This window comes from Triturus cristatus, chromosome 4_2 (assembly GCF_964204655.1).
Source record: "Triturus cristatus chromosome 4_2, aTriCri1.1, whole genome shotgun sequence".
Classification (NCBI taxonomy): Eukaryota; Metazoa; Chordata; class Amphibia; order Caudata; family Salamandridae; genus Triturus; species Triturus cristatus.
The window spans coordinates 62,914,774-62,942,269 of NC_140586.1; the positions used below are offsets into that span (position 1 = coordinate 62,914,774).

The 27,496-nt window shown below is 47.0% G+C and overlaps 1 protein-coding gene across 1 annotated transcript in view; it reads right to left on the reverse strand.

Moving 5' to 3' along the window:
* Nucleotides 1–27,496, reverse strand: part of LOC146832981 (complement C3-like) — a 1,056,379-nt gene that overhangs the window by 251,481 nt on the left and 777,402 nt on the right. Inside the window, exon 32 of the mRNA XM_085600524.1 lies at nt 17,205–17,295. Coding sequence (XP_085456650.1) covers nt 17,205–17,295 — 91 coding nt within the window. The remainder of the gene's footprint in view (nt 1–17,204; nt 17,296–27,496) is intronic.

Here is a 27,496-nt window from a genome sequence, read left to right on the forward strand (position 1 = left end):
TTGGTTCTCATTCTTGCAATACTAATTGACATGAGAAGAAAAAAATATTTTGGATCACTATTTGGCTCGCACGTTATCAGTGCCTGTACTTGAGCCTTCTCAGTTCCATAAGACTTGGACAGTCCCTTAGACACCAGTCAACATTGACTTAATTCCATTTCGTACCCCTCAAAGACAAATTCTGAAATTGTTGCTGATGTATAGAAATGTATTTCTGCCTGTATGTGGAAAGAGGGAAGCGGGTGGATCATAAGGGTCATGATTCCTGATTATACAGTCTGCTTTCACATGGAACCGGAATAAGTTGCTTGTGCAAGCAATCGATTTGAGGGAATACTTCTTCTCAGGAAGTAGTCAACAGAAGATGCAAAGAGAGCTGATGTATTGCTCCACAAAACTGTGAGCAGGGAGACCAGTATTGCTTGCTGCAGTCCAGCAAAGTTGAGACGCGCAGAGACCAGACACCACTGAGAGGCCATCACCACCATAATGTTGTTGCTGATGCCAAATCCAGTGCCATGTTGTAGGCTCAGGTGCTGGTGGGGAATTTCCTGGGCAACAGATCTCTGAGGATAGGTAAGCAATGAGCTCAGCCCCTAAAGTCTCAAGTAACTGTTGTCCCTCTGATGTTCACCAAGAAGTCCTCATACTGAGATTACCTGACAGATGCAGTATTTGCCCCCACATTGGGTTTAGAATTGCTCTTCTCATTCAAATTTTTGACCTGCTGATCGTTGACTGGTTCCCAGATTAAAATAAGAAACAAGCAAGTAAATGTTACCAAGGGGAGCCATGGTTGTACCAGGAGGCATATGGGTGACATAATGAACATGTGGCCTGACAAGCTTCATAATTGAAGTACAATCTGCAAAAGGTAAGTTTGGTTCCTGCACACTAAGGTGTAACCATGTGAGTTGTGTTCTGCCTTTGTTTCTTCTCCATTGGACCAAGGTTTCACTTTTTTTGCATTCAAAATATTTTATAAAATTTTTGTTAAGAGAAAACATGCAAAAAAGAGCTACGAAAAAGTATAAACGTTTATCTAATAAAACAATATGTACGTAGATAACCATTATAATTTGTAAATTAGCATCAAGAATATTTGATAAAGAACCTATAACACAAAAATCATATCACTGTAAAAGAAATGAAAAGGACAACATCATAATTCTATATCTGTAACATTATACAGCTACTAAGTTAAGTAATAAGCCTAACAATATACAGTTATACTATACTAACACCTACTAACGATTCAAACCTAAGTAATCATCAACTGGTTTCCAAAATGTTAGATAATTCGGAGTATTATGAATGATACCAGATAATGTTAAATTAGCACCTCTTCTAGTAAAAATTTGCCAAGCCCACCATGCATGAGCTTATAATAATGAGGAATCTTTCCAATTAGCAGTAATTGACTGTAAAGCTGCGGATATTAAGAAATTAAAAAATTTGTCGTTTGGCAGAGACATTTTAGTGGAGAGAGAAGAGGATTTACAAATAACTATTGTAATGATAAAGTATCTGTAACAGTCAATATATGAGTAATTATCTGCCAAACCTCATCTCAGAACTCCTTAACAATATGACAATCATATAACATATGTCTTAATGAACGTATATTTAAAGAACAGTTCTAACAAGTGGAAGTTTTTAAAAGTTTTGCATTATGTAATTTTAAGGGGGTCCATAGACAATTGAAAAGTATAATGGAATTAGTTTGATATACAGTTACAGGCAACCATCCCGAGACAGAATTCAACCAAATCTCCCTCTATATATCCAAAGATAAAGACAAATCTAATTCTTTATTCCAAAAGGTAGATTACCCCCATTAGAATTATTAAAAATTTTTTATATAACAATGACACAACATGGGCTGAAGATGCTATTGTTTGGAGATTCACTTCTAAATCAGAAGAAGCAAATTGAAGAAAAGTCATTCGGGAATGAATCGGAAATAAAGTTACACAGCAATTCATATTTAAAAATATCTGACAGTATGGGAGAGTCAACCATTAGTAAAATGTTTGGTGGACGGACTACAGTAGAGAGCTGAAATCATATGAACAAACAATGTACGAAAATTAAAAGTAGACAAGTTGCGAAAAAAGGTTTTGTCAATAGATTTTATGAAAAGCCTTCTCTGCATCTAATGCTGGAAACAGCAGTAATGATCCATCTTCTATAGCATGAAATAATAATCTAGTATTATTTGTCGAATGCCAATTTTTCATAAAGCCAGACTGGTCCACATGTATAATATGAGGAAGTACAATAGCTAATCTAGTCGCAATAATTTTAGTATAAAGTTTACAATCTTGATTTATTAAAGAAATAGGGCGATCATTTGTAACCAGAAAAGGGTCTTTATACGGTTTCGGGAGAGCTATAATCAACACTTCAGAGAACGATGATGAAGTAGACCCAGCATTACTAAAATAGAAAAACAAAGAAAGCAAATAGGATGAAAGGTGAGGTGATAATTCCTTATAAAATTCACAGGAATACCATCTGGACCTGGAGATTTGTCTAACTTCAGCGATTTAATTGCTGAAATGATTTCATTTAAAGTAATAGGAAGATCCAATTTAGTTCTATCTGCTTGTGAAATTTTAGGTAAACCACAACCTTCCAAAAAATTATCAATATGCACTATATCATTGGAAGGTGTTTTATTATTATTTAAGTCTGAATTATATTTGATTAATTCACTAATTATGTTGTCATGAGATATAGCAATTGAACCATATGGAGAGTGAATAGTATTAATTAGATTTTTTACTTTTTTAATACAGAGATAGTTAGCCAGAAGTCTACCAGATCTACTGGTACTAAAACAAAATTTTGCTTTGTTATTAGAGATTTGTATGCCTGCTCTATTACTTAAAATAGAGTTCAATTCAGAGGGACGTTCCTGCAATCGTACCTTATATTTGATATGATTAGAAGTAATATAAAGACCTTCATATTTAGCTATTTGTTTATCCAAATCTTTAATTAGAGTATTAAATGATGTATTTTTATGTGCCATAATGGAAATAGTTTCTCCTCTAATATATGATTAAATGTATCCTATCGATTAGCGATAGTCGATGAACCTTCAGGATTAAATGAAAAATACTCATGAATTACAGACAAAAGCTTTGGCTTATTTTTGCCATTAAGAACAATATTGGTATTCATGCGTCAACGACCTTGACCATGTTGACGGGAGTTGAAACATAAAATGCATGATATGAGTGCATGGACAGAAATATAGATATTCGGAATAGTGGGATTACAAATTGAGGATATTAGACTATGGGAAATTTTAAAATATTCAAGTCGAGAATAAGAATTATGTGGATTAGAAACAATAGTAAACTTTTTATCTGTAGGGTATTGTAAACACCAAATATCTACCATTTTGGCAGTTTTAAAGAAGGGTTTGAGAGTGAAAAAAGCTTTTGGAGGATGGAATTGGTTTGGGAGATTCTATCCAGCAATGGATCAGAAATAAGATTAAAATCCCCTCCAATAACCAAAGGAACATGACCCAATTTTAGAACTTCTGAAGTAAATCTGGACCAAAATTCAGGATCATCATTTGTGGGTCCGTATACATTAATTAGGTATAAAACCGTACTGTCAATTTTAATATTGGCTATAATGAAACAATCATCAGAATCAGAACGTTTATGCAAAATCTGAACATGTAATCTTTTTGCCAAGTAAATCGTAACTCCATTTTTCCCATTAAGAGCCGGAGACGAAATAATAGAACCCATCCATTTTTTATTCATGTAAGATAAAATTGTATCATCTACATGAGTCTCTTGAAGTAAACATATATCTGCTTTATGCCTCGCTAAATAATCTAAAACCTTAGTGCATTTAACAGGGTGCTGTAAACCTTTAACATTAGATGAAAAAATGTAATACCAATAAAGCTCGACATTCTGAAAGAAAAAAGATAGATAAAAGGATTGATGATTCAGATTGAATGAAAAAAGAAATGTAGCTCTAACACTAATAAAGAGAAGAAAAGAAGGGCACAAACTGACACAAAAAATAAAGACTAGACAACAGAGAAACATACTCTTGAATCGCACAAACGCACACATGCAGAATAATCTTACTCTACATGCCCTTACAAAATACTCTAATCAAAAGGCTATCAAAACAGAAATTCAAATATTATTGAGATCCGGTATCTGTCTCATTTGTTTCCATGGAGGACTGTGATTGTTGATACAAAAAGCAACAAAGATCATCAGGTTGCTGAAAAGACTTAGAAGACCCATCTCTCCATACTCACGTAGTGGACGGATCAAATAAACAATATTGGGTCGAAGATCAGCAAATTCCTTGGAATGTTGACAGTTTCCTTAGCGAAGTCTTGATGAATAAAAATGTTATTCCCATTGACCATTTAAGAAGGAATGACTCTGGCTGCCTTTCATATCAAAACTAAATGATGATGACGCAAGACTTTGAACATCATTTGACAAGGCTTATCCTGTCTTGGATTACGATGGGAAGGCATTCTATGCGCCTTATCAATCTCAAATTTTTCTGGAAATTTTATATGTAAAAGACCAGATAATACATTTTCTAACTATAACCGGCAGTCATTACCTTCCACATCCTCCAGTAAATTAAAATTATATTGCTGATTGCACCTTTGTAAGTCCACTAATAATGTATTCATTGGTACTATTTTAGCTGCAATAGGTATAAGATGGCCAATTTTAGATTTATTATCCTGAATTTCAATAGCATTGTCAGAAATTTTCATGGAAAGACCTGCCATATCCTTTCACAGATTTTTAATTTCAGCTGCAATGTTATATGTAATGGATCGCACAGCTTGCAATTCCTCCAATAAAGTGGATAATGAAGGCTCATTAATATCCACTAATTTAGACTTAACTGGGGGAGGAGAAATATTTTGTTTTCGCTTAGTAGACATAGTATGAGAAATCTTGCCATCCATCTTCAAAAAATAAAATTAAGGAGGAGCCTAGCGCGCATCCAAGATGGTCGCGTGAGCACAGGGCTCCCCGGACCCTCTCTGCTCCTCGGAATCTATCCTGAGAATATCCTGAAGTGGCTTATGGAATCTGGGAGATAAAGACCAGCTGAGCATATATCTCTTTTCAAAACTCAAATCGGACCTGGGAACCCTGAGTTGTCGTCGTCGGAACTTTTGGGACCCACCCGACGAAGGTGACCGGGGTGAAGGTGACCCGAGGGGCCGGGCTGCAATTGAACAACAGCGGCTTCAGCGCGGTGCCAGCTGCCGATCCATCACTTTCGGTTTCGGTTTTGCACTTCAGGAGACCGGCAGGGGGGTGCGCTCGGGGTGGCGAGGTGCTTCCTGGGCCTCTGCATGAGGTTTCCTTTCAACTGCCACTAGCGTGCCTATCGCCTCGGACCCCCTATATTGACATTTTTTGGTCTTCTTGCTGGTGCCCTTACACCTCTTGATTGGAGGTCCCCTTGAGTGACCGTGTTCACATGGGGGGTAAAGGGGGTCCCGAGGGCCGCAAGACCAAGGCTTCCCTCCGCGGGGGACCAGTCCAGAGCAATAACATGGACCGCTACACCCAGGGCAGGGGGCCCTCTGGCGCTGCTGGCCTCCCCTCGGATACTGCGGAGGGAGGCGCGACCGTCTCTACGGAACTATCCCTACAGGACATTATGGGCACCATTGATGGCATTAGGGAAACCATCGCGACGCAATATGAGGCCCTGGCCCGTAAGATTGACACTGTCGCGATTGATGTCACCCTGATCCGGGCCGACCTCTCCAAAACTAACGAGAGGGTCCAGGCTCTCGACACGCGGACCTCCACCCTCGGTGCGGAGGTGTTGGATCTGCGGGCCGCGCTTGGAGACATCAGGGTGGTTAACGATCATATGGCCCGGCGGCTTGAGGACTTCGAGGGACGGGCCCGACGCAACAACATTCGCGTCATAGGTGTACCGGAGTCCTCCGACGGCCGCCCGGTTGACCTCGTGGTCGAGGAACTTATCCTGAAACAGTTGTCCCCGGCTGGCCTAAGTAAGTTCTTTGCCGTGGAGCGGGCCCATCGAGTTCCGGGCGGTCGGCCACGGCCGGGGGCCCCCCCGAGGCCTATCGTGGCCAAACTGTTCTACTACAGGGACCGTGACGCTATTCTGCAGGCCTCACGGGCCCACGGCCCGGTTCGCTATGAGAACTCGACCATCAATTTTTATCCGGACTTCACGCAACTGGTCCAGAAACAACGGATGGGATTCCAGGGGGTGAAGCGTCGTCTCCGCGAGCTGGGCCTAAAATATTCGATGCTCTACCCTGCAAAACTCCGAGTGGAACATGGGGATCGGACAGCCTTTTTTGACTCTCCTGTGGCTGCAAGTGACTGGCTGGACTCTTTACCGGACGGAGGTGGCCGTCCCGGACCCTCCGCGGGCACCGCGGGTGACGGGTCCCCTTAAGAATGACTTTTGGTCCTTGATTTTGCCGTTTTGCACTGTACAGTTGGGTCTTATTTCATTTGCATATTGTGTTTTACCAGGACCAGTGAGGGGGGCGGGCGGGGACGGGTCCCTTACCTCCTCTGGGGTCTTTTCGTAGAATGGGGTTAGAGGGGCGACAGGCACACTGCAAGTTGGGGAGGTTTTTTGGCCCGCAGGGGTGCAGGGTGGGGGGAGTTTGTCCTGGGGTGGGGTTGGGGGGGAGGAGGGGTTGTTTTGTTGTGTGTTTTTTGTTTACAGGGCGAGGTACTGATTTTTGTCCACATTTGGGAACTGTGCTGCAGGCTGGGGGACCCTTGATCTATTGGGGGGGATGGGGGGGACGGGTTGAGGCTTATGTCATGGAACGTCAATGGGTTGGGGGACCGTATCAAGCGGGGTGTAGTACTGCAATATTTGCGTCGTTTGACTCCTGACGTGGTGTTTCTCCAGGAGACGCATCTGGTTGGCAATGTTTGTCATGCAATGAACAGGGGGGGATACCGCCTCGTGGCCCATTCTGGTTTCACAACTGGTTCCAGGGGGGTGGGCATTCTCCTGCGAACCTCACTTCCGGTGGAGATCACTAAGATAGTCTCGGATGACAGAGGGCGCTATGTGTGCTTGATTGGGAGGTGGGAGGGGCAGCCCCTTGCCCTGGTTTCAGTTTACGTCCCCCCGGGCCTCCAGAACTCCACCTTCACTGACTTGGGTCGAATGCTGCTTGACCTTCCGGACAGCCTCCTGCTTATGGGCGGGGACTTTAATTCTGTGGTTTCGGGGGAACTGGATCGTCACCCACCAAGGACCCTCCCCGCTGCCCAGGCATGGCTGGGTGGGATGCTGGATACCTTCGGCCTGGTGGATAGTTGGAGATTAATGCATCCGACCCAATGTCAATTCACCTTTCACTCGGGGGCGCATGGGAGTCTCTCTAGGTTAGACTACTTCCTGATGCCCGCGGCGCAGACTGGTCGGATTCGAGAGGTCAGGCACCTGGCGCGGGGTATCTCCGACCATTCTCCGCTGTGGCTTCTTTTTGACACCGGGCCGCGGTCTGCAGGGCGGATCGCTCCCATTAACCCATGGTACCTGCGAGACCCTACGACTCGTGACAGCCTGGTTAAGGCTATGGACCAATACTTCCTGGATAATGAGGGGTCGGTGTCGTCTGCAATGTCCCTGTGGGAAGCCTTTAAAACCGTGATCCGCGGACACGCCCTTTCCCAGATAGTGGTGGCTAAGAGGGTCAAGAGTGAGGCAGTGGTGAGGCTGGAGACTGACATCTTGGGGCTGGAGTCGGCCTTGGAGGCGAATGTCACTCCGGACGGGCTCCATGCCCTCAGCCTGAAACAGTTTGAATATAGGTCCCTGGTCACTGACGCGGCCAAAACTATGTATAGGGAGCAGCAGGGTCGACTGTACGATGCCGGGGACAAGGCGGGAAAGTTGATCGCGTGACTGGACAGGAAGGAGAGAGTGAATCGTGTGGTCCCGGAGTTGTGTGCTGCGGATGGTGTGTGTGTGACGGAACCTGACGAGATTGTGGAATGTTTTGCCGACCACCTCCGGGCTGTGTACTCCCCAGGGACTGACAGGGATGAGGACGACTCTCGCCTTCTTCTGAGGGATATCGCCTTGCCCGGCTTGTCCGTCGAGGACCGTGAGCGGCTGGACGCCCCCTTGTCGGCGGATGAAATAGCGACCGCGATCCGCTCCCTTCGCTCGGGCAAGGCTATGGGTCCCAACGGTCTGCCCATTGAGCTATATAAATTGCGCCCTGACAAGCTTGCGCCCTTCCTCAGTCGCATGTTCCGTGAGTCTCTGGCGGCGGGTTCCCTCCCGGCCGACCAGCGTTTGGCCACGATAGTCGTTATCCCCAAGGAGGGCAAGCCGCGAGACCGCTGTACTTCTTACCGGCCTATTTCACTGCTAAATGCGGAGCCTAAGATCTTGGCGAAAGTCCTTGCCACTCGTCTGTTGAGCGTCGTGTGCGATCTTATTCATCCGGACCAATGCGGATTCATCCCGCATCGTAACACCGCTCTTAACTTGCGGCGTCTTCACGGCGCCCTTGCCAGGGCGGAGCTCCTCTCCGAACCGGCCGTGCTGGTTTCTCTGGACGCCACGATGGCTTTTGACACCATCGAGTGGCCATTCCTCTGGGCTGTCTTGGCTAAATTTGGCTTTGGGGAAGGATTTATTGGCTGGGTGAAGCTTCTTTACACGGGACCCATGGCTCAGGTGGTGGTGAATGGGCGGGTCTCTCGGCCCTTTGCCCTCGGCAGGGGCACGAGGCAGGGATGCCCGTTGTCCCCTTTGCTCTTTGCTCTCGCCCTGGAGCCACTCGCTGCTTGGCTCCGCTGGGAGCCCTCGCTTAGAGGGATCCGGTGGGCCCCGGGCTTTGAAGATCGGGTTTCGCTGTATGCGGACGACATTCTCCTGTATCTCACCTCACCGCGGCAGTCGCTCAACGTCCTCTTTGACGTTCTGACTTCCTTTGGGAATAATTCGGGTCTCACGATCAATTGGTCTAAATCCTGCGTCTATCCGATCTCCGGTGGTCCTCCTCTCCTGCCGCCTCGGCTTCCGATCCAAGTATCTCTGAGCGGCTTTAAGTACCTGGGGATATACGTTTCGCTGGACCCGGTGGCTCGCTATGAGCAGAATCTCCTGCGTCCGCTTCGGCGATTGCGAGAGGACACGGCCCGGTGGTGCAGGCTGCCCCTGTCCCCGCTGGGTCGGGCCGCGCTGTTCAAAATGATGTCCCTTCCCAGGTTCCTCTATGCACTCCAGAATTCCTTCGACGTCATCCCAGTGGCCTACTTTCGGGAGGTAGAGAGCCTGCAGAGGAGACTGGTGTGGGACGGGCGGGCGCGTATTGCTCTGGCTAAGCTTACTCTACCCTGGTACGACGGGGGCACCGCGCTTCCCGACATTCACAGGTATTATTGGGCCGCGCAGCTTTCGGCCATCAACCATGCCACGTATGCGCCTGGCCTGAATCCGGCGTATGAGATGGACAAGTTCCTGCTTCCCGGCGGGGACTATAACAGGGCGCTTTACTCCCGCTCGGCTGGCCGGACCCTTACGGGTCCTACTAAGATTGCGGTGAGGACTTGGAGGGCTGCCACGGCGGCCACGGGCTGGAGTGAGCGACTGACATGTGCTACTCCTTTGTTTGCCTCCGATCGCCTGGGGAGCCTCTGGACTACGAAGGGGTTTGACCAGTGGGACACGATTGGTATCAGCAAAGTGGGAGACCTGTGGCATAAGGGCGCGGTTAAGACTTTCGCGGCTCTTCAGGCCGAATATGAGCTTACGGACAGGGAGTTCTTCCGCTATGCCCAGGTTCGACACGCCCTGCTCTCGGTCTTTGGAGAGGGGACCAAGATCCCGGTTTCCTCGCCCCTCGAGGACCGCATACTTGACGGACATGTCCCTGACAGTACTATTTCTTTAATTTATAAGAAACTGATTAATCATCGGGCTGACCTCTTGGTGCGCCTTCGGGAGGCTTGGACGGGGGATGGGGTGGAATTGGACGACGAGGACTGGCAGTCTGCACTGTCGTCCCCCAAGGAGGTCGCCATTCCGGCCCGTCTCCGGTTGGTACAGCTTAAGATTCTTCACCGGGTGTATGTGACGGGTCCTCGCTTGGTCTCGATGGGGTATTCCGACGATGGGCTCTGTAAGCGGGGTTGTGGGCTCAGCGCCACCTTTCTCCATATCCTGTGGGAGTGCCGCGAGGTGGCGGACTACTGGCGCCGGGTACATACGGTTATGGGACAGGTCACTGGGGTTGTGCTACTGCCGGAGGTGCGTCGCTGTGTCCTGAATGTGTGGGAGCCCAATGATTATAGCACGGCTCAGACTCGGTGGGCGGCCCTGGGGAACATGATTGCCAAGAGAGATATAGCGCAGCTTTGGGGTGCCCAGCGGCCGCCCACCGTGTCAGTATGGAAGGAGAATATGGACTGGTGTATGTTCAGGGAGAAGACTGTGTATGTTGCCCGTGGTAAGCCGGGGGCATGGGGCAGAATCTGGGGCAATGGAATGCATATCGCGGGGGTATCTGTACGCCCCCCCTGGTGGACACCGATATCGCCATGTCCCCCTGACCCTTGACGGTTCCGGGCATCTTTTGGAATGACTACATATGGACGTTCATTTCCCTTGGCCCCCCCCCCCGTCCCCAGCCTCCCGGTACTCCTTCCTTTCGCGTGCTGCTTAATGGTCTGAACTGGAGTTCCCCGGAGGAAGCCTGACCGGCACTGTTTGTCTCTATGCCTCGCCTTTTGTTTTTCTTTTAGTTTTTTTTTTGTGTTTGTTGGATTTAAGTCTCCTGTTCCTTTAGAACTATCCGGAGTCACTACGGGGCCGAACCCCGGGAACCGACTGCAGCTTTGATAAATGTATATTTCATTCTGTCCTTAGCGGCCGGCCCTGGGGGTTGTAGGCCCGTGCTTGTAATCGAATTATTGCTCAATAAAAACCTTTAAAAAAAAAAAAAAAAAAAAAAAAAAAAAAAAAATTACAAGAACGAGACAGTCACAATATTACTTGAGTAACAGGTAAGCAGGAGTAAAAATGATACCTCAATAAGAGTTGTACAGCAGCTCAAACCAACTGTGGGATTGGCCTAGACCACAGCTGTGCCCTTTTCTGGGAGTCACTCCACCCTCCTGACAGGAAGATTCAGCAGCACCAGCTCCAAATGCACCGGAGAGCAGCTCACCTCACGTTATTCCAATCAGCCATCAAGGCACAATAAGGAAACAGCCAGAGAGTGCTTGACAAAAGAAACCTCCTTGTTTTTTCAAAACTGGTAAAGCTAGCCTTATTATGTAGATAATCGTTGATAGCGGGCACACTGCGCTGCAGCTCAGCAGAAGGCGGCCATCATTGATCCGCACACTAGTGCGACTCTCTGACAAAGGTTTAGCTTTGAGGAGCTCACCAAGGCTGAAATAGCCAGAGTTAGGCAGGTAAGAGAGGAAGGATTTCATAAGGTAAAATGATGAAGCCAGCTCCTGTCCTCATCACGCTAAGCAAAGAACTAGAATCAAAAGCTAAGTGAAAAATCTGGTAGGTGGAGCATAGGAGGAGAGGTCAAAACAATTTAACTAATTTAATTTAATCCTTTTTTCCTTACCAGGAATAAGCTTTAAATTAAGCTTTGGCCAGTTTCCAACCATCTCATTTGTTTGCAAGGAAATCAAAGCCTAGATATTTCCCCATATTTTTGATTTGGTTTCTCATGCCTTTTTACATTTTAAGTTACAACCAGAACAAAGTCTGGTAACCATGAGCTTAGAAGCCTACAAATCAAATAATCCAGTAACCATAATGAGTAGCACAGACACAGCAATAGATTTGGGGCAAGGGAGTCCAAGAACAAAAAAAGAGCTTGCCTAAAAGCAGAGCTGACTGATGGTCTAATTGGTCAAGTGTTATAGCAGCTAACACTAATGATACAATTTATTTGTAACTCGCTATTTAGGAATTGCGAGTCGCTATTAGGAAGGGGCGTTCCCTTCCTAATAGCGACCCAAAAGCCATGTATGAATGTTTTGCGACCGCAAATTACAACCTCTCTCAGAGCGTGGTAATACACTCGTAAAAGAGAAGGGCTCCCCAGGGGACCCCTTTCCTTCTGCAAATGCAGGGGGGAAATATTTTTAGGGGCAGGCAATTGTCCCAGGGACCACTGCCTCCCTTTAAAAAGTAAAAAAAAATTTTTTAAATGCTTTCCATTTCCCTTTAAGGAAAATGGGCTGCATTTTTTTTAAAAAATTGCTTTATTTAAAAGCAGTCCCAGACATGGTGGTCTGCTGAGCCGAGAAGACCACCATCCCTGGGAGGGCCAACCATTCCCAATGGGGTCACAAATTGCAACCCCATTGGGAATCAAAATCGGTGTTTCTGACACTGTAGTACATTGTAGATTGCACCTCGCAATTTGGGACTCACAATAAAGCACAAATTGCGAGGTGCAATTTACAAGGGTCGCACATCTGGCCCTTTTTATAATAATATCTATCTTGTTTGGACAATTTCACCTAATACAACTTTCAACTCTCACCTAATGCAATTGACTGTTTCGGTGTATCCTTCTGCCTCCACTCCACTCCATTCCTTTAACTGAACTGCATAAGGGATTTCTTTTTTAATTGTGTGTCTTTCTGATGGCTCCCTCTGAAGTATCTGGCTCTAATGTGCTATTGATGCAGGTGTTAGCACATTAAAACCAAGATCAACTGCATTTGACAAAGCTTGTTTTTCTTATAAGAAGAACATCCAGGGGTACTTTTAAAAACCTCGATTACAGCTTACCAAAGGAAGGACATGCAATTTACAAGGTCCTCAAATTCCCGCTCTCTGTCTAGCCCTACTGTTTTGCTGATACACCAAAGTCCAAGTGGCCAAAGTGTTACATTATCATGAAAAATATGGAGTGCAAAAATATTTGTTTTAAAAAAAAAAGGCCAAGTAATCAAGCTCCCTTAAATATTGATTTCGCTACAAAAAGTTTAACCTGTTTAAAATTCCCAAATCAAATCAAACCATACTCACCTCCACCTATTATAGGAATAGGTTAAACTAATACTCTTGTAGAATATCGGTTGAAAAGCACTTGACGGCGTGTTTAAGCCCATGCCAAAGCTTTTGAAGAGAGTTATATCAGTATGGTTGAGATTTTAGCAGCCTGTATTTTGAGTAGATGCTCTTTTAGTCTCTGCTTTTGTAGTAGAAAAACTTAGGGACATATTTACAACGAGGCGATAAAAAATTATCGCCGCTTTAGCGGCCGTTTTCGGCCGAAAAGCGGCGATAATTTTATCGCTATATTAGCAAGGTCACGCTAACGCGTGAAACCTTGCTTTAGCGTGGGGATTCCTAACGCCCAGCTTTGCATCTCTAATGAGATGCAAAGTGGGCGTTCCTGACCTGACATGATAGGAGAAATGTCGCGACATTTCTCCTATCATCAAGCCCCACGCTATGAAGCATAGCGTCAGGAAAAGTAGCGATAACACCTGTTATCGCTACTTTCCTAACACCTGCTTCAGGACTGACTTAGCCATGATATCCTATGGAAGGAGGATATCATGGCTAAGTTTGTGAGTCCCTATCAACAAGCTAACGTGAGATTATCGCTGGGTTTCCAGCGATAATCTCACGTTAGCCAGTTAGTGCTAGGATTTTTATCGCTGATGAGATAAGCGTTGCTAATAGCACGCTATCTCAGCGATAAAAATCGGCGCTAGCCAGCGATAATTATCCGAGCGCTAAGTGCGCTCAGCGATAATTATCGCCGGTTGTTGTTGATATGCCCCTTAGAATGATAACATCTTTTATCTCAAGTTCTATTCACTGTTTCACTTATCATGCTGCCTCTTCGCCGCGCTTGACCAGATGACATATTTCTGGTGGAATCCATGCCTGCACTTGCTAAGTGCCTCGCAAGCTTGCTAGCTAGAACAGGTTTCTGAAGCTTAAACGGTCCTGCCTTGGGTATCAGGGAAGCATTTTTGACTGGTTTGTCATGACAGGTGCCAGACACTGGTCTCGTGGAGCCTGTTTGGCTTTGAAAGCTCTCACTCTGCAGTGTCCGGGTGGCAGATCCCTCACAGGCAGTTGTTGTTTAAAGGGTCTAATACGTTTTGGGTGGAGCTGTTTCTTGTAGCTGATAGCACCCCACCTGATTCTGAGTTCACCGGGTGCAGCTCGCACCCGATGCCCCCGTGTTTCCACACAGAGGTCTTGGAAGCAGGAGGAACATTTGTGAGTAAAAGACCCTGAACATGGAATCGAGGGCCAGTATGCTAATCCCTATTCCAGGTCCAAAGTAGTGATTCGAGCCCAAGTAATTCAGGGACCTCTGCGCTGTGCAACTTGTAATCACCGTCTAAGTGTTTGATCCAGATTCGGACTGGCCTATTTGGCAATCAGGAAGTGGTCGACGGGCAGGTCTAAAAGGTCAGTGTGCAGGCTAGTTAGATCATTGGCCATCTGTGGCCCTGTTTTGTGGTCTTCTGGGCCAGGGATTACTGTTGATTTCTCTGATGTTAAAACAAACAATGCACACAGAAAGCTAAAATCCATGCAGTTTCAGATACCTTGCAAAACTCTTGTATAGTGTGTCTTTACAATTTCAAAACTGCGCCAATTTGCAAACATGGGGGCAGATTTATGAGGCCCTTGCGCCTCATTTACGCCACAGTTGCGTCACTTTTGTGACGCAGCGGCGGCGCAAATCCTGCGCCATGTTGCGGGGTATTTACAACGTGACGCATCTGGGAGATGCGTCACGTTGTAAAGCCCTGCGCCAGCAGTAGGCATACCTGTGCAGGGGGGGGCGTTCCGTCGCAGGAACGCCTCCTAAAAGTGGCTGAGTGAAATCTACAAGATTTCACTTAGTCACTTTTGAGCCCATGCTGCGTCAAAACCCTGCGCCTGCTTGAAGCAGGCGTAAGGATTGACGCAGCATTGTAATGACAGGGCACCCCCGAGCCTTGCTGGAGCTGCGTCGCGCTTGCGACGCAACTCCAGCAATGCGCCACTTTTACGGCACAGATGCGTCACGCATCTGTGCCGTTTTTGCCCCATGGTGCACCGCATTGTAAATGCGGCACATCCATGGTGGCGGAGCTGTGGCGCACAATAACTGGCGCATCCCTGCTGATATGCAGGGATGCGCCAGTTATTATAAATCTGCCCCAAGGTCAATTGTGTAAATATTTAATGGGGGCCAGTTTTTTTTTTTGGTACCTGGGCCAATTTTCTGTCAAGTTTGACCCTGGTTTTATCAAGATGTTTAGGTGTTTGGTGCCAGTACACCAAGGCAAAATAAGAGTGGTTTTGGTAATTTGCATGTGGCCACTGTTAGCCATCGCACCACTTTCTACGGTGGTCGCTCTTGTTCCCAATGCCTCACTTTCACGGCCATCCTGATAGTAGGTTGTTCAGCCTTCAGTAGCACATTCCAAAAGTTTCTTGGGAGCCCCAGCATGAGCACCGGTACAAGTTAACAATCCCAAACTCAACATCTGCTCATAAATACAGTTCCAGGTGTGCTAATATTTGGGAGATATATTTCAGATGGTTTCTGCTATACCAGACAGATGGTCCCAACTAGGGATATGGCTATATTGAGGTGATTTTAGGGAACCACAAGTAGGCAGAAGTTTGTAGCTTTGGCCTAATAATGCACTTGCAAAGGGATTTTATATCTGTATATGGTACACCGAACTTTCAACCCATTGATTGTAGAATTTCTGGTATTATCTCCAAGGAAGAAATATTTTTGAAAATGATACTTAGGGCACAATATTCATTTCACATGATATTCTGACTGCGATATTCTGGTATCACCTTCTTGAGAGAGTAGGAGCATAAAAAGTCAAATTTCAATTTATCCTCTATTTGCAAAAATAATGAAGGGGAGCCGGCAGCTTACATGGTTCACTTGCTTTCCCCACTTGACTTAGAACTGTAGAATTGTTAAGCGCAAACCAGGAATCCGTGATGCGGCTTACAAAAAAACAATTGTGATCAGTTTTGACAATACTTTGGATAGTGCACTGATATATACTGCTATAATCATTTCAGGCTAGATCATACCCCAAAGTAAGCCTATAGATAATGCTCCAACAGCAACGGGTCAGAAAATATTTTTAAAAGCCTTCTGCTTTGAACACATTTCCAAATATGAAACATTTTCTCACTGTTTGCTTCCAAACTAGGGATCGTTCCAATGCTATTATTTTAGCTAAGCAAATTATTTTATTTTCAATTCTACAACAGTAAGGGTGCGTTTTGTGTTTATATTCATCCACTTCAGTAAACAAAATCAGACAGGGGTAGGCACCAGACGGAATATTCACAACCCCAAACTTTAAAACACATGGAACTGTTTTCTTATATTACCCTTATGTGAAGCTCTTAACAGAATTAGAGCAGCATGGATGAAGATTACCTACGATGACTCCTTTTCAGGTTGAGCCTAGACAGCACTTGCACTGTCTGGAAGATCTGTTGCATTTAGTTTGTGGGCTTTAGAGATCAGTCCCAGGACTTGTCTGCTTCCGCAATAGTTAGGGACTCTTTTTTCTGTTCAACTGCCTCTATTTAACTGTCTTGATCGAAAACGACCAGTAGAGGTCAGTAATATACCAGAATTTCTTTCTACTTAGGTATTTTTTTTTGTTGCTGGCAACTGTCTCTATTTAACGTTCTTGATAGAAAATGACCAGCAGAGGTCAGTAAAATACCAGAAAGACTTTAGCATTCTCTAGATTCCAGGCCATAGAAACTTGTATTCAACGAGCACCCGTAGACAATATTATATTTTTCAAATCTTGTATTTTCAGTGAAATGACCACCGAAGGGCTGATTTCATTTGAAAAACAGAGCTTTGGGCAATACAATTTCACACTGATAGGCAGTATTTCTCTCTATGTGTTCCCATACCTGGCGTGTACCGAAGTTTGGTGCTTACTTTCCCTCCATGTTAAAGAACAGTGGATGTTTCAGCGCCCAGGCTATTATGCTGCATAGCTAAATACATATAAGGTCCCAAAGGCGAGACTGATTGTACTGCAATTGCTTGTTAGAAATATTGTCGCAGCAAAAGTTCTTGCTTCTGTGAAAGATCTCTGGGTGTTTAGACAACCCGCCTTATTGAATAAATAGAAGAGCAGATACAGACTTACCGTCATTGTCCATCTTGACTGTCACATTTAAGTCAAAGTTCTTACAGGGGAGGTCCTTCTCTGCTAGCAAGGCATTGTACACAGTTACCACCTGTATCAATAAGAGGCAGAGGGAGGATGTTGATGATGCATTTATCAAACTACAGAAAAGAAAATCCTAAAAGTATAAATCTGTATTAAACATTAAACATCATTGTCTCCTATCTGTTTGTAGTGCAGGAGAAGTGGTTGAAGTATTGTACTAGAACACCACTATTCATTGTATTCAAGCCCTGCATTGGTGAAGGCCTTGTGCTAGAACCCTCATGGGTTATTGTGTCAAACCCCCTGCTGCGGTGAAGGCACAATCACTGTACTAAACTACCAAGACTAGATGGCTCATTACTTCAGTCTCCTGCAGTGTGTTTTGAGTGCTTGTGGAGCGCATACAGTGCTACTGCCCCAGGACCCCTTAGAATATCCTGCAATCTCCTGATGTGGCGCAGGAACCACAGCTGTAGGAATGTATTAGGAGCCCCTCTCACCTTGTGTCTAGCCTCCTTATTTCTTCTAGGAACCCTTACTAAAGTAACATTCTGTTCAAATCCCTGCTGAGGTGTACAACCCCTCCTATTTGTCATCTAGGTGTAATCTCAGGGATATTATGTCCAGCACCTGCAAAGGATTATGAACCCTCTCTGTGGTAATACAGTTATACCATCTGGACATTTAGGATATTGGGTCCAACCTCCTGCTTTGTTGTAGTGACCCTTAAAGTAGTAGTTCCAGAACTGGTATCAATAGCTCCCTGAGGGGGAGGTGCATCTATGGTACAGAGCGGGCATCGAGCTCCCCATTACACTACAACCTGCATCTGGCACACACACAATGATCTGGCACCACTCCATTCACACACAGTGGGAAGAGCAAGGTGCGGTGGGGGCAGGGGCATCTCTGGCATGGCATTAAATGCAAGGAGAGGCAGGGTGGAAGTCACAGCTTGCTACCCGACCCTCCCTCCCCAGGTCCCTCAGAGTAGATAGGTATCTCGCCCATGAGAGCATCCCACTCCCACCCGATGGGGACTTTTCATAAACCCCTAGCTTCTTCCCTGTGCAGCACTGTGGACTCTGCTATGCTCCATGTCAGCATTGCCGCATACCAGTAGGACAAGCTCAAGAGGCGAGTACTATTCCAATTCATGGCAATTGCACACTAAGTTATAATTAGGGCTAGGTCTATGAAAAGGGTTGTTGCGCCTGTGCGCATTCCCCGTCGATAAATCCCCAACAGTCCCACCTCCATAGTGTCTAGACCCACTCGACCTGTGACATCGCTAAGGCATTTAAGACCGACCCCCATAGTGCTTGTGCTTCTGAGCAATTCCAAAACATGTGTGCTATATCCGTGTTGCCGGAGTCACATCTAATGCAAAAAGAACAATTGATGGACAGAATGCAGAAAAATGTCATACATTCACTCCAGTAAAGAGATCTGGACCTAAATCCATCGTTTTTTGCTCCCCATGCCATTCCAGTTTGAACCCAGCCATATGCAAATCAGTCTTGACCCTGTGCCCAATGGGAACAGTCCAGCTCGAACTGCCAGGCCAGGTCCTCCCTGGACTGGAACCAAGCATCCTAGGACCGGTTTCCGGGTTTCACCCCTCATCAGCCAGGATAGCTTGACTCCAGTGGCATGGAGAGCACGGGACCCCTGTCTGGGCATAACCGTCCCACTTGGAACGGAACAGCCGTGTGCCCCAGGCTCACTGTACCATTGGATTCAAGCTATCCTGGTTGATGAGGGGTGAAACCCTAAATGCGGTCCTAGGATGCTTGTTTCCAGTCCAGGGAAGACCTGATTTGGCAGTTCGGGCTGGACTGTTCCCATGAGGCACAGGGTCAAAACTGATTTGTATATGGCCATGTCTAAACTGGGGTGGCATGGTGAGCAAAAGAATGATTGACTTAACCCAGATCTCTTGACTGGGGGTGAATGTTTTGATTTGTTCTGCATTCTGTCCATCAATTGCGTGTCTTTTGCTTTCTCGTCCGAAGTGCGCCGAGTATGCCCGGACGTGGCTCCTGACCTGGGCTCACTGTGCCACTGGATTCAAGCTATCCTGGCTGATGAGGGGTGAAACCCAGAAACCGGTCCTAGAATGCTTCTTTCCAGTCCAGCGAGGACCTGGCTTGGCAGTCCAGTCTGGACTGCTTCCATAACGCACAGGGTCAAGACTCATGTGCATATGGCCAGGTCTAAACTGGGGTGGGATGGTGAGCAAAAGAACGATGGATTTGACCCAGTCCACTGGGGTGAATGTTTTGATTTGTTCTGCATTCCGTCCATCAATTGTTTGTCTTTTGGAGTCACATCTAAGGCACACAGACGCACTGCCATGCATTCGGTGAAGTTGCTCAGGGATGGGCTGAGCTCTGTGTAAGATGTTATGTTGAATATACTGAGATTTCGCATTATGGGAAAGCTTACGGGGATAGATGAGTACCTTATCCCATTCTTTTGATGTGATCCCAAGGGCAGTATTTTGCTTCCAATGCAGTTTTGTGGGCTGCATTAAGTCTTGGGAGTTAATGGCCATCGTGCATGCTAACCACGTAATGAGGCACCAGCCGGAGCCCGTCACATGGACTGTGAATAGCAGTGGGTGCATCTCTGGCTCTTCGTGTCGTAATGCGCCAAAGTCACCGCAAAGCTGCGAGTAATGCGCTAGAAAATGACCAGGGGAAATGTTCTAATGTCTGGGCAGGTGCTCAGGGGCACAAGAGTTCCCTCATGAAATGAAGCGCCAATGTGTTCATCCCCTTCGCCATTTAAGTTCCTAAAGGTTCGTATGGACCACATTCCTATTTCTGGTGTGTAAGTGACCTGCGCTGGCATCCTGCAGAGACTCCTAATGTGGCTGACATTCGCAATAGTCAATAAGATTTTGGATCACAGGGTGAGTTTTCCATCTGGCAGCAGCAGATCATGTATCGTTTGGGTGGCATACTCCTGGGAATAGAGGCACAAGTCAGCCGAGTGTCAGCCTGCCAGCCTTCGCGACGGCCATTATAGCTGCCCCAAGGTAATAGTGCTCGAAGTTGGGAGCCCCCAGTAACACAGGCAACTGAAGCTTCCTCAGTGCCACTCGTCTAGGCCCTTTATTCCAGACAACTGAGCCCAGAATCCCATGCACGGTGCGGAACATGGAGGGTGGTACCACGACCAACAAATTCTGGAAATAATAGAGGAGCCTGGGGAGTATCACCAACTTGGAGAGGGAGATTGCCCCTGCACCATGAGTGGTAGCGTGCTCCAGAAAGTGATCTGCGGCCTCAGGGAGGTAATTGCCCTCATTAGGTTGCCATCTAACAGGGGTAAACATCCTTTACACCGACTGCGTTACAACGCATGTCATTACCCTGCATTTTTTTCTCTGTAACAACTTTTACAATGCAGGGCTTTACACCGCAAGCCATTACAACGCTCCGGTGGAGATAAAATAGTAAATTGCGTTGTAATGGAAAATGCGTTGTAATGACTTGCGGTGTAAAGCCCAGTGTTGTAAAAGCTGTTGCGGAGTAAAAAATGTGGAGTAATGGCACACGTTGTAAAGTGTCATATTCTTTAACAGGTCGTGGGCATCGTGGCAGATGCAAACGGCAGGTATCAGAACGTGGTCGGTTGCCAAAGTACCTGATGAGGTCCTGCCATGAGGAGTAGCGGTAGGCAGTCGGGTTCAGCAGAAAAAGACGAGTCTTAGCCCAATTCACTCTCAGCCCTGAAGCATTCTGAAAGTGCTCAAGCACTGAGTTAATGCTTCCAAGTCACTGACGGATGTCTCGTATGTAAAGGAGGACGTCGTCTGCATATGGAGAAACTGCATGCAGTTCAGTCCCTATATATATGCCCCATCCCTCCCCCAAACATCTCAGGCGCTGATCCAGTGGCTCTACTGCCAATGCAAATAGGATCGGGGATAGCAGACATCCCTGGCGCGTGCCTTGACTGGTTTTAAATGGGGCCAAGTGAGCTGTCCCGTTTTAGCCCTGGTGGTAGGGCCTGCATAGAAGAGGCGGATGAGTCAGAGCAGCCTCTCCGGGATCCTCAGTCGCGTGTGTACTGCGAACATGTAGTCCCAGTCGATGGTATAAAATGCTTGTTCTAGACTTATAACCAAGCAGGCAGCAAAAGGCCAACGGATGGGAGCTCATTCTATGTAGTCTGCTTATGTTTAGGGTGGTCGATCGACCAGGTTCTGGTCCATATGTACAAGGGTTGGCATATGTTCCATCAAACGACCCACAATCACTTTGCTAAGTATCTTATAATCTGGGGCAATAGGATGTCACGTCGAGGGGGTCTTTGTCAGGCTACAGCAGGGATATTATAAGATACACACAAAGCATTTGTGGTAACTGTCCTCCCTCTAAGGCTGCCTAATAAATCTTCATTATTTTGGAGACTAGCAAGCCATCATTTTATTTTTATTTTTTAAATGTTATTGTTTGTTAATATGTAGTTGTACAGGCATTTCCAAAATATATCTGCAACAATATGCGCATGTAATAAAAAATTAGCAGATTAACTAATACAAAGCAGGTGACATAACTAAAATATACCTACTCATTTGTTCCACTTTTCACAACAAAGGAATCATATACTTTGTAGTATTCGGCTGGTAGACCGTTCAGCCCTGGGGTCTTGCAGGTGGCTAGCCCTCTTATTTGTGCCTGCAGTTCCTGCTCCACTAGGGGCAGCTGTAACTCCTCTCTGGGGTGCAATCAATAGTGGTCAACTCTAAGTCCTCAAGGAAAGTCTGTATGTGTGCCGTGCTGACAGCGGGAAGCGGGTCATAGAGCGCTTTGTAGTATGTTGCGAATGCAGTATGCATATCTGACTGGGTGTAGACCATATTGATTGGCCAACTCTAAGTACTCAAGGAAAGTCTGTATGTGTGCCGTGCTGACAGCGGGAAGCGGGTCATAGAGCGCTTTGTAGTATGTTGCGAATGCAGTATGCATATCTGACTGGGTGTAGACCATATTGATTGGGGACTGCCGTATGGCAGTGATGGGCATCTGTGGGTTCACACTGCGCAGGAGACAGGCCAGGAGCCGGACAGCTTTATCTCCCTTCCCATGCAACCTGGACCTAAAGTTGAGTCGTTGTAGCTGCGCCACCAGCTGGGCGTGATGGTCCCTGGCAACAGAAACGGCGCGGTGCTCTGCCAGGGCCTCACGATCTCATGTCTCAAATGCATTCAGAGTTGTCTCTAACACTGCCAGTTCTTTATGTAGATTTGCCCTCACCCCGGCACAGCACCAATACAGTGCCCCCTCAGCACTACTTTCAATGCCTCCCACTCCATCTGCCTCAATGTTGCTGTGCCTCAATTCTCAGAGAAATATTTTGTCAGCATTTTGTGCAGTCGATCCCTGAAGCTTCTATCTTAAAGCATTGCCAGCTGCGGGTTCTATGTGAGTCTAGGCGGGCATGGAATGCCCCAATGTAAGTGTAGGAGAAGGGGATTGTGATCAGAGAAGGTGCAGCCTAAATATTCCCCAGTCAGTACATGTGCATGCCTTGTCGTGGAGCAAAGAATCCAATACAATCTGACGTGTAAGTCATGAGATGGGGAATAATAGGAATATTCTCGCAGTAGGGTAAAGCACGTGCCAGGAATCTAGAAGGGACCAATGTGCCATTCACTGTGACAGCCCCAATGTGACTGTCATGACAGGGTCCAGCACGCCATTGAGGCCTCCCCCAATTAGCCAGGTTATATGCTCCCATCTTGTGAGGAGAGTAGTGAGACGAGCCAAGAAGAACGATTGAGCCATGTTTGGGGCATAAACACTGCCTAGCAGTATCGAATGGCCATCCAGCCGATCCTCCACAAAAACATAGCACCGCTCCGGATCAATTTCCACTGCTAAAGGCTGAAAAGGGACCCCTGCATGAATCTTGTTAGCGCCCCTCTGGCAAACCCAGAGAATGTAGTGCTATAACACTGTCTGTGCCTTTTCTTTTCTAAGTGGACATCCTCCGAACCCGCCACATGTGTCTTCTGCAACAGCATGATATGTGTTTCATGCCGACGCAGGTATTGCTGTACCAGATGCTGCTTGCACGCTGTCCCCATCCCCCGTACATTCCAGGTGATGACACTAAGGTTGGTCATCCTGTGGATAATAAGCAGTGCCAGAGGAGAGCCCGGTGGCCATGCATTGCCTGTCTTGTGCCCTGTCTAACCACAAAAACTACTTTTTCCAACTTCCCTCCCAGGATAAGCACCAACGTTACAAACAATAAACCAACAGAACCATTCTAAGAGATTCTCTGACCAGTGCTACACTCAAGCTCTATCTGTCAAAGAGAGATGAGTAGGATCTCCTGAGGTAAGAGAGAAGAAAAGGAAAAGGAGGGGGGCCAACCAGCCACTAGGGGCGGGGCTCTAACCCTCACCACACCAGGAGACCAAACCCCTAGAAGAGGAAGAGAGTTAGGGAAAGACAGGCAGCCCATGAGCCATCTACCCGCTTAGTATGGTCTAATCCATTGTAACCCCAACATGTTACAGTAAGGTAAGAGTAATCTTAGCCAACACTTGGACCCATACTAAAGAGCTCAGTAAAAGAAACAAGACAGGCAGTATCAAAAACATTGCCATTTGAGCAACAGTAGGAGGTCCGATCATAGTCTGCAGTTTGTGTGGTGACAATTGGCTGCATAAGTTAGGTGGTGCTGTTGGGTGAGTCAGGTGAACCGGTGCCTACGTGTGAGTCATCACTGAATTCATTAGGCTTGGAGGAGTGGGCTCTGTCATTAGGAGCAACACATCCGACAGTGTGCGCTGCTGATGGTCTCAAATCTGCTCTAGGGAGAAAGCTCCCTCAGTGTGGGATCTCGCCTCACCCTATCATGCCCTCTTCCAGTGTGTTGTCTCCTCTCTATCCCGGTTTGCTGGCATTGCATGGCAGGGGAATAATGTTGTCTTGTTTTATTGGCTATCACTTTGAGCTTCGCTGGGTATAGCAGTGAATATTTAAGGCCAACCTCACTCAAACGTTTTTTAATGCCCAAAAAGGATGAACTTTTCTCCTGCACTATCAGGGTGTAATCCGGAAAGATATAGATGTGGACATTCTCATGGTGCAGCAGGCCTGCACCCCTGACTTCCCTTATGATTGTTTCTTTATCTTTGAAGTTCAATAGGCAAAGCACTACCGGACTAGGGAGGGATCCCGGCGGCGGTCATCTCCCTGGACCCTGTGCACTCGTTCAATCTGATACTGTGGGGAGAGAGCCACCGAGGTACCACCTGCTTCAGTCACTGTTTAAAGAATGAGATTGGGTCCAAGCCCTCCTCTACCTCTGGAAGCCCCACAACTTGAAGATTCTCCCAGCGGGAGCAGCCCTCAGGGTCCTTGGCCCTCTCCTTCAGCTCCCACACTCTGCACAACAATGTACGAATTTGGCTCTCAATGGCCTTCACATTAGGTTGTTGTTCCCCGAGGGCGCTCTCTGTCTGAGTCACTCAACCGGCTAGCTTCTTCTGGTCATCCCGTAGCAGATTCAGATTTATTACCACTGAGTCAATGCGACCGCGCATGTCTGGTCGCGTCTCCGCAATGGCCGCCAGAATTTGATCAAACTTGTCACCTGTGGATGGTCTGGTAAGATCCATCTCCCCTCTCACCTGGGAGTCCAACACACAGCAGCCAAGGGAATGCGGCCTATATCCCCCTCGTCGACTCATGCCTCTCAAGGGCTGTCCCAGACAAACTAGTCAGTCCTCTGACAGGAGGTAGCAGAACAGTCAATCCATTTCCAGGCCATGCAGCGTGATGCACTTCTAGGCGGCGCTGCAATGCAGACCCAGAGGCCCCACTCCCTTTATCACAATTTGCCTCCTTCAGGAGGGATTCAAGGCACCATCACAGGCAGCATCCACAGCGCAGCGGGAGGAGGGGGTCCACAGGGGTCCAAAGTCTTACTGCCCTCCAGGCTGGGCCGCCACGCTAGCCGGGAAGGGTGCAGTGGATGTGGCATTGCCTGCTCTGTGGGAGACCCCGCTTGGTGTTGTAGCGGGGTGCAGCTGATGGTAACTTGACTGTCCCTACAGGTCGGCACCTGTAGGGACAGTCATGTTACCATCAGCTGCACCCCACTACAACACCAAGGGGAGTCTCCAACAAAGCAGACAATGCCAAGTACACAGCACCCTTCCCGGGCTCACCGCATCCTCTCTGGGCCTCACCGGGAGGGGGGGAAGGAGGAGGAGGCCAGATCCTCTATTCCAGTGATTGGATGCAGGCTTTCACAGGAGCAGGCCCCCACCACATGAAGGGAGATTCCAACTCCCACCTCCCGCACCACAATACCCTAAATGGAGGGCAGAGGGACACAAGCAGCTCCCAAGCGCTGCCCTCCAGGGCTCCCGCAGGCTTAAGACGGCATCAGGGACTCTCTGGCGAACCCGCAGGCCAGGGCCCAATCCACCTTGGGCCCCCCTGCATCGGTATCTATCAAGAAGAAAACTGGTCCACCAGGGCCGCACTCACTGCCTACAGCCAGCAGATGGGCTTGCTCTGCTGTGCCCGCTCCAAACAGGATCAGAACCCATCAAACCGCGCAGGTCCGTAGTGCAGTTCTGTCCCAACAGCAGGCCTTTACAGGTAGCCACCACTCTGCGATGCAAATCACAGGCTCCGCAGGCCGTGACCAGGGCTCTATGTGGCATGGCTCCTACGCCAAACTCCACTCACCCGAGCGGGGAGGGAAGGAAGGAGCCCTGCCGAGACAGGAGAGGGCCACGGCTCGATCTTCTACTTCACCCCGGCAGGCCCGTCCATATCACACAGGCCCACAGTCAGACACTACTAGACCCAGCTCGTTCACCGTGAGCCAGTTGAGCTCTTGGGCCAAAGTGCATCCCTTTACATGTTCCTACAGGCTCCAGGGGTGCTGCCCTGTACCTAGAGCCCAGAGAGGATGTGCTGGCTCGATAAAAGCTGGATGATTGGCTCCATCCGGATCGCGGATGGGGTCGAGAGCTTGCTCAGCTCGTGTCCGCCATCTTGCCAAGGCTGGCCACGCACCCACAATTGATTTTCTTCTTAACAGCTAAAGACAGGTGAATAGACATGGATACTATCACTACCTGTTTCTTCACAAAGGGTGTCATCAGTGGATGCTGTCACAATTATTTGGGTCACAGGGCCTGTCTGACTTCCTCTCTCTTACTCAGGGTAGATAAGGAGGTTATCTTGAGTGAATTGGACAGCAATGATATGTATTTGTGTCTTGCTCGGATATGGATTTACATTGAAAAAATGAAAAGACAGAAGGGGTTTGGCAAAACAGGAACAAGTTGGTTTAATTAAATGCAGCGGCTGGAAGAGAGTCTCAATGTACAGAAGTATTGACCACTTATTTATACAGTTCTTGAGGTACAATACATTGATTATGCATTCTTGTACAACATGTGGATGCAGGCCTAGTCATGAATCATAAATACATCCATCTGATAGGAGGGACACAGGTGGCTCTCTACCACGTGGAGCGTTAGTGTGGGCCAGTGTGTTTGTGCCCAGATGTCAGGCATGGGGAGCGCATGACCGCTACATGTGGTATGCGTTCAGTGTTCTGATTGGCTGAGTGTTCCTAACTACATGTGGTATCTAGCTTTGTGGTATTTTGGGAATACACAGCTTTGGCTAAACGTGTTTTATTGAGGCCGATATCCTCATAACTTTTTGAGGTTTATTTGCCTATCTGTGGGATCGATCAGGGTTTTCCCTGGTTGCACGTGTGCCTTCAGGCTAAGTGTAACCCCACCTGTGTCCTATCATTCAGCAGGCTTGGTTTTGGGTTGCAGGGCCTGTCTAACCACATATCTCTGACTCGAGGTTGACGAGGAAGTCATCTTGAGTAAATTTGACAGCAATGATACGAGTTCGCATAAAACAATGGTGTTATTATAAACGCTAACATACAGGGGATGAAAATTGTACAAAGAGATCTTTTGAATCTTAGCAGTGGTTTTTTTGTGTAAAGTAATTAATCTGCAATATTTGAGGCAGTAAACAGTGTTTTCTCCTGTGAATGTTGCTCTTCTGAGGTAATAAACTGGAATTTTACCTTTGCAGTGCAGTAATAAATGTGTGTCTGAGCGTTCATTGGTACAGTTATAAATAATATGTGTTATTGGGCCACCTTTATTTCGACTGCCAAATAAAACATGTTATTTGGAGTACGTGGACTAATAAATGCAGATTCAGACTTTTAATACTTCGATGGAATGG